The 12,582-nt window shown below is 35.2% G+C and overlaps 1 protein-coding gene across 12 annotated transcripts in view; it reads right to left on the reverse strand.

Moving 5' to 3' along the window:
• Positions 1–12,582, reverse strand: part of C2CD5 (C2 calcium dependent domain containing 5) — a 91,819-nt gene that overhangs the window by 10,013 nt on the left and 69,224 nt on the right. For 11 of the 12 annotated variants that reach the window (XM_070371181.1, XM_070371177.1, XM_070371182.1 and 8 more), the window contains 4 exons: positions 12,313–12,411; positions 11,601–11,690; positions 11,033–11,120; positions 9,895–9,981 (listed from right to left, as the gene is read on the reverse strand). In XM_070371181.1, coding sequence (XP_070227282.1) covers positions 9,895–9,981; positions 11,033–11,120; positions 11,601–11,690; positions 12,313–12,411 — 364 coding nt within the window. The remainder of the gene's footprint in view (positions 1–9,894; positions 9,982–11,032; positions 11,121–11,600; positions 11,691–12,312; positions 12,412–12,582) is intronic. The other variant, XM_070371180.1, reaches the window with a different exon arrangement.

Below are 12,582 nucleotides of genomic sequence, written 5' to 3' on the forward strand. Positions count from 1 at the left end.
AAAGAGCTTATACATGTAGAATCTATCTGCTCCCATCTTCAAATATGTCAAGTGTTAAAAAGTAAAGGTATACAATGGTCTGTAGATTATCTGTGTGTTTTTTTTTTTTTAAGGATAAATAGAACATCTTTGCAAAGAGAGACAATATAGCTATTAGAAGCACTTGCCTCTTGGGAAGGAAAATGAAGGGAGAAGGGAGCTTTATTTTGGACAATGTGGTCTTTTTGCAGGGTTTGAATTTTTTATCATGTACACTTACTACACTTACTACTTTCCCCAAAGTTTTACAAAAGTGGAGAAGAAGAGAAACAAGAGAGCAAAAATATTTATTCCCAGCCCTCAAATGTGAATGAGTCAGGAGACTTCTGACCTCACTGAAGGAGAGCAGGTTCACCTTCTGCCACGTTTGCCTGGACACTCATTTTTTTCTATCAGAGAAAAGGCCCAAGAGAAGCTAGTCCTGTGGACTTCAGCACTTTGGACTGGTCTGAACACCTCAAACATTTAATGACCTCAGGCTCTCTGCCCCTTCTGATTACTGTTTGGCTTCCCAGGTAACAGACTTTTCAAGAGAAGGTAGCATAGACATTAGCTGTCTGGCTCACTGACAAAGCAGAAATTCTGGTGGTGTGTGTGTTAGTTGCTCAGTAGTATCTGACTCTTTGTGATCCCATGGACTGTACAGCCTACCAGGCTCTTCTGTCCATGGGATTTTCTAGGCAAGGATACTGGAGTGGATTGCCATTTCCTTCTCCAGGGGATCTTCCCGACCCAGGGATCGAACTCAGGTCTCCTGCATTGCAGGAAGATGCTTTACCGTCTGAGCTACTAGGGAAGCCCTCTGCAATCTCTAGTGCGTGCATGCTCAATTGTGTCTGACTCTTTGTGACCCCATGGACCATAGCCTACCAGGCTCCTCTGTCCACGGGATTCTCTAAGGCAAGAAAACTGCAGTAGGTTGCTGTTTCCTTCTCAGGGGCTCTTCCCCACCCAGGGGTCAAACCCGATCTCCTGTTCCCTGCACTGCAGGCAGATTCTCTACTGCTGAGCCATCGGGGAAGCCCCATGCAATCTCTAAGCCAGTACTTTAAAAAGGCAACAGATTTCATACTCAGAAGTAGAAACTTTTTAAATGTCCTTGAGGCTTTGCTGGGGAGCCAATGCTCAGTTCTGGCCATTTGTATATCTCTGTGGAAGACTTTGAGACAAACACTTCGTATGTCAGGTCCCCACTGAAGCCGCAAAGAGAGTTTAAATCAAGCCACACAGCAACCCAGTTCTCTTACCATTTCCTTGCCCACTGAATACAATTTTGCTATTCAAAAAATCTACTAAGTGATAGTGATGATCCCTCAAAAAAAAAACAATGCTGGAAAGTTAACAAGGCAAGCAGAACAACATATAGAACTATTTTCTTAGTATACTCTAATGACTTTTAACAGGCCTGAGCAGAGTGGGGAGGGGGATTAATCCAGATTAAAGTGGTTTAGTGGAAATGAGCATACAGATGAAAAACAAAAAGAAAATGTAGCAAGAATTCTTCCTCCTTCAATTATACCCCTGCCAGTGCTTCTGAAGTTTGAGATGCCTCCATCCTCCTAAACAATCTGTCATACCAATGACAAAGGGATGTACTAGTCACGATAAAGTCTTACACTGACTACTCTTCTGACAATTTACTATCATTAAATTTTACAGGTCATCTTTGCTCTGAATAATTAAAAAAGTCTTTGAGACATTCTTTTCCTGTCACCCTAAGAAAAGTATTAAAGCTGAAAAAATTCCTGCAAACTCTGAAAAGATTCTCTGGCAGATAAAACTATGTGCAATCTGGAGTCTCTAAACTATATTGCTTTATTTTCCTATTTAAACATGCTCAGTTTTAAACTATGATGATCAAAATTTGGTTTTATGTTCCTTTAGGCATTTCCTTAATGCACTGATCAGTATCTGGCTTAATGACTGAGTGAGACAAATGATGTATGTAAACATTCAGTATATACCTGGACCCTAATGGTCTTCAAATATTGGTGGTTTGATAATGAAATTGACATATTACAGTTAAAAATTATTAAGGCATGGAGAAAAATGTAAGTTGTTTTTCACTAGAAGAAAAAAATTCAACTAGAATACACAGATAATACATATATGACAAAAGACAATTAGTTGCCCTATTTGAATCATTAAAACTTCCAATTAAAGGTGTACAGTATCTTAACCCACTTGCTTTTCTTCTTTAGTCCCCATCATTCACTCCTCTCACTACTATCCTTTGTTATCTTTTTTCCCCAAATAATCCTGGGTTTTGGTCAGTAGCCCAATTCAACTTTCTTTGCTTTTCACTCCCTCGATTCCTGATTGGCTTTTACTGCCCTCGGGCTGCCTTGAAGAAGCTAAGATTCCCTATCTCTACTTCTTCATCCAACTCTTTGCTTCCTTCACACTTCTTAGGTGCAATTTTCACATTTTCCACTCTTTACAGAGTTCCTATTCATTCTCTTTCCCCTCAGTATCTTTCTCCTTTCAGGATCCCCTACTGATTGCTGTGGCCACCAATAACAAGGAAAATTTAGCATTTTTAATAGATTTCCCTGGTGGCTCAGACGGTAAAGCGTCTGTCTACAATGTGAGAGACCCCGGTTCGAGCCCTGGTTTGGGAAGATCCCCTGGAGAAGGAAATGGCAATCCACTCCAGTACTATTGCCTGGAAAATCCCGTGGACAGAGAAGCCTGGTAGGCTACAGTTTGTGGGGTCGCAAAGAGTCGGACACAACTGAGCGACTTCACTTTCACACTTTCACCGTTTGGTCACGTGTGCTTAGTCTCTCAGTCCTGCCCAACTCTGTAGCCTGCAAAGCACTTCTGTCCATGGGGATTCTCCAGGCAAGAATTCTGCAGTGGGCTGCCATGCCCTCCTCCAGGGTATCTTCCCAATCCAGGGATCAAACCCAGGTTTCCCGCATAGCAGGCAGATTCTTCACCATCTGAGCCACCAGGGAAGCCCAAGAATACTGGAATGGGTAGCTTATCCCTTCTCCAGGGGATCTTCCTGACCCAGGAATTGAACTGGGGTCTCCTGCATTGCAGGTAGATTCTTTACCAGCTGAGCTACCAGGGAAGCCCACCATTTGGTCATAGTGACTAAATATATCTTAAAAAATAAGAGAGAAAAAACAGACATGCAATGAACTGTTAATATAAAAAAACTTTAGTTAATATAAAGAATTATATATACTTGTAAGAATTCAGAACCATTAGTTGGTAGGAAAAACTAAAAGCTAATTTCTGTAATTCTTATAGATTTATATTTCTAATAACTAGTTTACAATAATTTAAAGCAAGTCATTTAAGTTTAAAAAATTAAACTATATTTTAAAATCAAATTTGGTTTAACAAAAAAGTAAACTCCAATAGCCTACTGTAAAAATAAAGGAAAAAGGTTCCAATGTGGATACCTAATTATGGAGTACAATGCATTGAGGGGTGTAAGTTTTCTTTTTTACTGAAATCCAGAATGTGACCTATGTTTGTCACATTAGTCAGCAACTGCTCAGTGAAAAGAGAACTCCTCCCAGCCTCTAGTTAATGCAACTGAACGTGAGGATACCACCCCAGCATAAAGCCAAGTGACAGCAGAAATAAGCATGGGGGGTAGGGAGTAATAAAAAAATGTTTCCTCTATACAGTTTCATCCAACAGTATACAAACACTAAAAGTGACTCAATTAAACACTTTTATAGCCTTAAATTCTCAGAATTTTAGTGAAAACCATTATCCTGATATAGATTAGATTTACAAAGTATTTGATATCTATTTATATATATGTGTGTATATAGTGGTATATGATTCACACACGTTTGTCTAACGTAAGTTCTTAAAGTCCCACAATATGGTATCTAATATCTCAAGATTCAGGTCTTTAAATGTGTATCTACTAAAGCAATATGCTAATCTTTTATATAAAAAAATTATACACATCTTTTACCCAGATTATATTTACTCAGATTCTCTATTTTTACTATATTTGCTCAATCTTTTTTCACTTCATAAAATATATATGATTTTAAAATTCTCTTAAAAACCATTTCAGAGTGAAGTGACATATTAAAAAAATTGACATATAGATATTAATGAAGGGGAAAAATATTATGAAAGTGCCATAAAAATTTATGATAAAAACTCTCCAGAAAGCAGGAATAGAAGGAACATACCTCAACATAATAAAAGCTATATATGACAAACCCACAGCAAACATTATCCTCAATGGTGAAAAATTGAAACCATTTCCTCTAAAGTCAGGAACAAGACAAGGGTGCCCACTTTCACCATTACTATTCAACATAGTTTTGGAAGTTCTGGCCACAGCAATCAGAGAAGAAAAAGAAATAAAAGGAATCCAAATTGAAAAAGAAGAAGTAAAACTCTAACTGTTTGCAGGTGACATGATCCTCTACATAGAAAACCCTAAAGACTCCACCAGAAAATTACTAGAACTAATCAATGAATATAGTAAAGTTTCAGGATATAAAATCAACACACAGAAATCCCCTGCATTCCTATACACTAATAATGAGAAAATAGAAAGAGAAAATTAAGGAAACAATTCCATTCACCATTGCAATGAAAAGAATAAAATACTTAGGAATATATCTACCTAAAGAAACTAAAGACCTATATATAGAAAACTACAAAACACTGGTGAAAGAAATCAAAGAGGACACTAATAGATGGAGAAATATACCATGTTCATGGATTGGCAGAATCAATATAGTGAAAATGAGTGTACTACCCAAAGCAATTTATAGATTCAATGCAACCCCTATCAAGCTACCAACGGTATTCTTCACAGAGCTAGAACAAATAATTTCACAATTTGTATGGAAATACAAAAAACCTCGAATAGCCAAAGCTATCTTGAGAAAGAAGAATGGAACTGGAGGAATCAACCTGCCTGACTTCAGGCTCTACTACAAAGCCACAGTCATCAAGACAGTATGGTACTGGCACAAAGACAGAAATATAGATCAATGGAACAAAACAGAAAGCCCAGAGATAAATCCACGCACATATGGACATCTTATCTTTGACAAAGGAGGCAAGAATATACAATGGATTAAAGACAATCTCTTTAACAAGTGGTGCTGGGAAAACTGGTCAACCACTTGTAAAAGAATGAAACTAGAACACTTTCTAACACCATACACAAAAATAAACTCAAAATGGATTAAAGATCTCAACGTAAGACCAGAAACTATAAAACTCCTAGAGAAGAACATGGGCAAAACACTCTCCGACATACATCACAGCAGGATCCTCTATGACCCACCTCCCAGAATATTGGAAACAAAAGCAAAAATAAACAAAGGGGACCTAGTTAAACTTAAAAGCTTCTGCACAACAAAGGAAACTATAAGCAAGGTGAAAAGACAGCCTTCAGAATGGGAGAAAATAATAGCAAATGACACAATAGACAAACAACTAATCTCAAAAATATACAAGCAACTCCTACAGCTCAACTCCAGAAAAATAAATGACCCAATCAAAAAATGGGCCAAAGAACTAAATAGACATTTCTCCAAAGAAGACATACAGATGGCTAACAAACACATGAAAAGATGCTCAACATCACTCATTATCAGAGAAATGCAAATCAAAACCACTATGAGGTATCATTTCACGCCAGTCAGAATGGCTGCGATCCAAAAGTCTACAAGCAATAAATGCTGGAGAGGGTGTGGAGAAAAGGGAACCCTCTTACACTGTTGGTGGGAATGCAAACTAGTACAGCCACTATGGAGAACAGTGTGGAGATTCCTTAAAAAACTGGAAATAGAACTGCCTTATGATCCAGCAATCCCACTGCTGGGCATACACACTGAGAAAACCAGAAGGGAAAGAGACACATGTACCCCAATGTTCATCGCAGCACTGTTTATAATAGCCAGGACATGGAAGCAACCTAGATGTCCATCAGCAGACGAATGGATAAGAAAGCTGTGGTACATATACACAATGGAGTATTACTCAGCCATTAAAAAGAATACATTTGAATCAGTTCTAATGAGGTGGATGAAACTGGAGCCTATTATACAGAGTAAAGTAAGCCAGAAAGAAAAACACCAATACAGTATACTAACGCATATATATGGAATTTAGAAAGATGGTAACAATAACCCTGTATACGAGACAGCAAAAGAGACACTGATGTATAGAACAGTCTTTTGGACTCTGTGGGAGAGGGAGAGGGTGGGATGATTTGGGAGAATGGCATTGAAATATGTATAATATCATATATGAGACAAGTTGCCAGTCCAGGTTTGATGCACGATACTGGATGCTTGGGGCTGGTGCACTGGGACGACCCAGAGGGATGGTATGGGGAGGGAGGAGGGTTCAGGATGGGGAACACATGTATACCTGTGGCAGATTCATTTTGATATATGGCAAAACCAATACAATATTGTAAAGTTAAATAAAATAAAATTAAAAAAAAATTGCTATTGTTATCTTTTTTTCTTATAACACAGGTTCATATGAAAAAAAAGTAATGTATGGTGATGCCACATCATCTCTGTTCCTCACAGTATTCAGAGAATTTTGATGACCTTCACTTGATAATATTCTTTAAGAAATTACTTAAATTACTAAAATTACTTAAATATCAAAAATTGCTTTTTGATATTTCAAATCAGAAAAATCAAGATAACTAGCAAGGTAACACGAAATCAACCATAATTTGAGACACACATCAAAACTGTTTTGTTTACCTTGAGAAACAAAACCAAGTATAACAAAACATAGAAGGGGAAAAAAACTGAACATGGATGGACAACTCAGGCCCAGGCTTACTCTACACAGTCAATTAGAATACACATAATTGAAACATCTTCTCTTCAAAGAGTCTCTCATTTTCAGTAACACCAAAAGATAAGTAAAGGTTTATCTACAAGTGAAAAGATGGAAGTATTAATAAACATACTGTGCATAGCTCTTGACACTACTCTGTCAACTAAAAAGAAATAAAAATTTTCATAAATCATCTCATTTGTGATGAGAACATGGAAAATAAATTAGTATTCAAAGTTTTCAGAATTAAAAAAGATAAACCTCAGTCAGCTTAGCTAACTGACCTAACTATAAAAACTATATTTATTTATCATATCAGTTGTCAATTTTTAAGCCTCTGGTTGCAGAAAGAAAGTAAAGTTTTTTTTTTTTTAACATTTATTTCCCATCCTTGCCTTTCTATCTCCCACCTATTTCCTCTAAACTGCTAAGCTTAACTGTTTCCAGATATTTCTATTCTCTATTCAAAGCCTGTCTTCATGTTAAAATACTCAGCTACTACATTCATGATATAACACTCTATTATTACATGTTTCCTACCTTTCAAAAGCCATTCTATCCTCAAATTTTCTAAAATATTTTGAAATAACTTTTTCTAATGTATATAGCATAGCACACGTTCTCCTGGAGAGACGTCAGGAAGCAAAGACAATAAGTAAGCATGCAACATAAACCACAGTATACACGACTTTAAAAAAAATGCACAGGTAAACTTTTTAGTGTTCACTGATGAATTTAAAATACAACATTCAAAGAAAGGCACGTAGGTTTTACAGTTAAGTACTTAGTATTAAAAGTTTTATATATATATATATGTAAGTATTAGATGTGATGATATTATGAAGCTGATAACGGTGACAACGATGATGATAAAGGCAGCAGGATCTCATTCAGTGATTTTCAAACTTTTTGAAACCCTTTCTTCTAACAAAATCACACAGAAAGCGAACACAGAAAGCACAGTGAATCAAAGCTACTCTAGTTCAGAGGTAGGTGAGCCAGCACTAACCCCGACACCTTGCCTCTTAGAAGGCCACAAGGCACCTCTGAAGAAATTCTAGGGTTTGGAGGGACAGAGTTTAAAAATCATTGGTTTAACTGATTTGAAGCTATTTGGAAAATGAACTCAAAGAAGCTCAATGTGACCTCAGGCATAATTTAGCTTTTGTTTTTAGTAATAATTGAAGAACCATACACCATAGAAACTCAAAAAAATCCAAGAATTTTAAAGGCTGGAGAGAATCTTCATCTTTTCACATTTTACAAATGAAGAACTGAGACTTCAGTGGCTTAACTGCAGATTAACTGGCCCAAGTTCTCACATCTGATATCATCAGGAGCAGAAATGAGAAAAAAGCCAGGTCTCTTGCTTTATTAGTCCACTTTATGGCCCTTTCCCATGCTCCTTAAAATAAACTGCAAATATTTTAGGTATTGTTTAGATATAACTTATTCTGCTCAAATTCTTCTTTGTTTTTCAGTTCACAAAGTATCATTTGTGCAAAATACACTGATTACTACAAAAAGCATTAGTTTTAATTACCTTTGAAAACATTTTGAAAGCTATTACCGAAACTGTAAGTTATCAATATAGACATGGTTAATTTACAGAGTTTAAATTTAATCTTCCGCAGATTTCAGGAGCTATTAACAACATGGTAAAATAGAGCTGACAGGGACCTCAACTCCACAAATAAATATTTTTATAGATTAGCAACTAATCAAACCTTATTGCTGATAGGGTTATTGGTTTTAGTTGCCCCCTCCTCACCACTGCTGGGTAAGGATAAACTAAGTGAAAACTAAAAGTAGTTTGAAACTAACCCTGTGTTAAATGTAAGTTTCTATAGAAAGCAGATGTTTAAAAAAAAAAAATCTTATGAAGTCAGTTCAAGGAAGATTCTAGACTGTTCTGCTTTTTGTTCTAAAAGCTATATTTAAGTTATAAATCTGAACTCAGATTATCTTTGGATTTATCCCTTTTTTTTTTTAAAGAAATTCTCTATGAAGTTCTAAATGAGAATTTTATTTGGACAAAAAGGAAAAAGAACCACATGGTAACTATGTTAGAAAGTTCCAAATCTGAAAGTAGCTTAACTTTTTCAGCTCCAAAATATGAGTCAAGATCTATTTATCTTCATAGACTCTGAACTGATTTAGTAAAGACTCTACTGATATAAACACAATGTGAATTTAAAGCTATTATGTATTATAACTAACTTCGTATCAGATAAAGTAACTGACAAATAGAAATCATATGCATGATAAAATGTAAGCATTAGAAAGGCCATCTGATTTCAAATAATGAATGCATCATTTCTCAGAATAAAAAATTTAGGAAAAAACACAAACATTTATTGTATATAAACTGCTCTAAGATAAGGTACAGTAATTCTGAAATTTTTATAAGAATTACATTGAAATCACAAGAGAAATGGAAAAAACTACCTCCCATTTTTCTCCAAAGATTGTAGAGATATAAATATACCTAATGCTACTGAATTAAGGGATAATCATTTTGCATTTGAAAAAATGTTTCTCAAATATAAGACACCCGAAAGACAGAAAGCTCATCCCTTTCTCACTTGCACTAATCCTTGCCCAAAACCTCTCTCCACTTAGCTTCTGAAGAAAATAAGTATTTTGTTGTCTAAGAAAATCTAGAAGTTTCTGCAAGAGGTTACAATGTTGCTGGAAAAAATTCACCAGATAAAAATATCAAAAATACCATATGTGAACAGTTAACTTTGGGAAATCCAAATCTCTGAAAATAAAACTTTAATATATTTGAGGTATTAGAACAGGATATTATATGAAAAATTACCTTAATAAGTTATGATGAGATTACTAGAGAAATTAAAATGAAAGCAACAAAACTCTCTCCCCTTTATGAACATGAAGAAACATACAATGGGGAATGAAGAACAAATCTCCATTTCAAAATTAAGTTAAGATCACCTACAATCAAGAAGCAAGTAAAAGCATCTAGAAACTAGTATTTGTGCTAGAAACTAGTATTTGTGCTTGCATTTCTCTTGCTTAACCAACCTTTAGCTGGTGGAAAAGGATGAGAAGGAAGTGAATCTGAACAGAGTTCCAGGGGAAACTGCAGAAGTTCTTCATTATCTGTAGAGGCTAGAGAAGCAAGAAAAAATATAAATTACTATGTAATGATCTCTTATTAATTTTTTAAAAATTAAGAATCTGGGATAATATATTTATTTTTCCCCAACTCAATTTATTCTGGTTATTTTCTCCTTGCTTTCTACCTTCACGTGCAGACACTGAGAGTGGTTGCTATCTTTCCAGGTGGGACTGTTAAGATTTAGAAAGGATGATACATATAAACCTCTTAGCACAATGCCTTTCAAAGAATAAGCACTCACTAATAATTATTACTATCCTACTTTTGTATTGATACTATAGTAGTTCTATAATACTTAAACCAGTTACTATTTATTTTTGATAAGTATCTGAACACATCATCATTTAACACATCTTTCAATCTGACATTTAATCAATACTATATAGGTGTAATCGGAGAAGGCAATGGCACCCCACTCCAGTACTCTTGCCTGGAAAACCCCATGGACGGAGGAGCCTGGTAGGCTGCAGTCCATGGGGTCACTAGGAGTCGGACTCAACTGAGCAACTTCACTTTCACTTTTCACTTTCATGCATTGGAGAAGGAAATGGCAACCCACTCCAGTGTTCTTGCCTGGAGAATCCTAGGGACGGCGGAGCCTGGTGGGCTGCCGTCTATGGGGTCACACAGAGTCGGACACGACTGAAGCCACTTAGCAGCAGCAGCAGCATATAGGTGTAATATATTCAACTTAAAATATTTTAGATATTTATTTAGCCAGCAAGTCATTAAACTTCAGAAAGTTTCTTTTTTTTCAGAGCCTCTAAATTGCTGAAGAATTAATGATACAATCTAAGTCTAAAAAACAGCCACATTTTCTGTGTAATCAGCAGTGAACCACCTATCCATGTGTGAAACAAAAAAAAGCCAGTCATATGCTTATCCATACAGTTATCCTGATAAAGAAAACAGAAAAAGTAACAGTATCTTACCAAAAAGCATATCATTTAGTTACCTATCCTCTATATTTTTTCACTGAACTATAAAATAGACAAATATATTTTTTTCACTGAACCATACTCCCATCTACCACAGGTTTACCTCTTTGCAATAACTTCTCAGCGTGTGTTTTTGTAGTCTGTAAAGCCTGATTTTTGTCAAAAGTTATTGCAACTGCTGTGACTGTAACCTAGAATCACAGAAACAATATGATGAGCGAAGTAATCATTCCCAAAATCATCTTCTCACAGATCTTTCTCACTACATACAACTTATACAAACTGGCTAATCTGCCTTTAGTTTTACTGGTTAAGATTCTTAACCGGAACTGCACATAAACTCAGATATTCAGACTACAACTAAGCCCAACATGTACACCGAAACCTAGGTATTCCAGAAAAAGCTCAAGAACCTTCTCTAAAGGATGGAGACTGCAGAAGTCACACTGAGACAGAACTCCCAGTGGGTATTACGCTGGAACACACATGTGATTCCACCTTTAGATAACTAGAGTTCACAAAAGTAAAACGGACAGATAAGGTCTGACTCATACTAACATGTTTAAAAATATTTTGAAATAAAGCAGCTTATACTTCTCAATTATGGCAAATGTATAATATTAAAACAGATCAAAGAAATCTTTTTTAATAATAGACTAAACTGTAATTACCTGAATTAATTCATCTTCAGGGAGAGAGACTGTAAAATTGACATGGCAGAGGCAGCAGGGGATCATAGACCGGAGTTTAAAATACAGGCTCTACACAAAAGAAAATATTAGTAATATCACTTCTTGTAATTTAAAAATCCATAAAAAATGATTTTTAATGCATATTTTACTGTGGCAAATAAAATTCAAAAGATTAAAACATTTCTGTTTTGTCTATTCTTTCATTAAGAATACAGTTTGGGTGGGGGGGACACATGTATACCCATGGCTGATTCATGTTGATATAAAGCAAAAACCATCACGATATTGTAAAGTAATTATCTTCCAATTAAAATAAATTAATTAAAAAATAAAAATGGAGATATTAAAAATGAATACAGTTTTAATATCTGAGCAGACAGTAATATTTAGTCATATTTCTAAGTCATAAAAACATAAGAAAGAGGGATTTTAAAAATTTATAAATACAGATTTTTATGCAGTTTAAAGCTATGAAATAACTCAAAATATATATCTTTTATACTATGGCATATTAGGATGGAGAGGACAACTTTGGCATTTTACTTGGTGGCAAGTTAAGACTGACAAATAAATAAAAATAATTGTCCCTACCACTGTGCAAGGTATTCCAGACAATACAAGCACTTTTCTTTTTAAATCTCATGATCCTTAGGCATTTTAACTAAGGTATAGTTAGTCAGAAGGTTCCTACCTTAAGCAAGTTTTCACAGAGATCATTAAAGTTCTTATTAAGGGCTTGATTAGTCAGGTTAAGGCTGCTTAATCGGATTACTCTTACTGATGTAAACATCTAAATATGGGAAGATATAATGGCATGTCATTTCATTATTTTTAACTATATACTGTAACAGAAAATAAAATAAACAATAACTACCATACTACTACTATAATAATTATTTTCTAAAAAGATAAGATTTAATTGCAATAAGGAGGTAAAAAGAAGACACATGTTAAGAAAAAA

Source organism: Bos mutus, chromosome 5 (assembly GCF_027580195.1).
Source record: "Bos mutus isolate GX-2022 chromosome 5, NWIPB_WYAK_1.1, whole genome shotgun sequence".
Lineage (NCBI taxonomy): Eukaryota > Metazoa > Chordata > Mammalia > Artiodactyla > Bovidae > Bos > Bos mutus.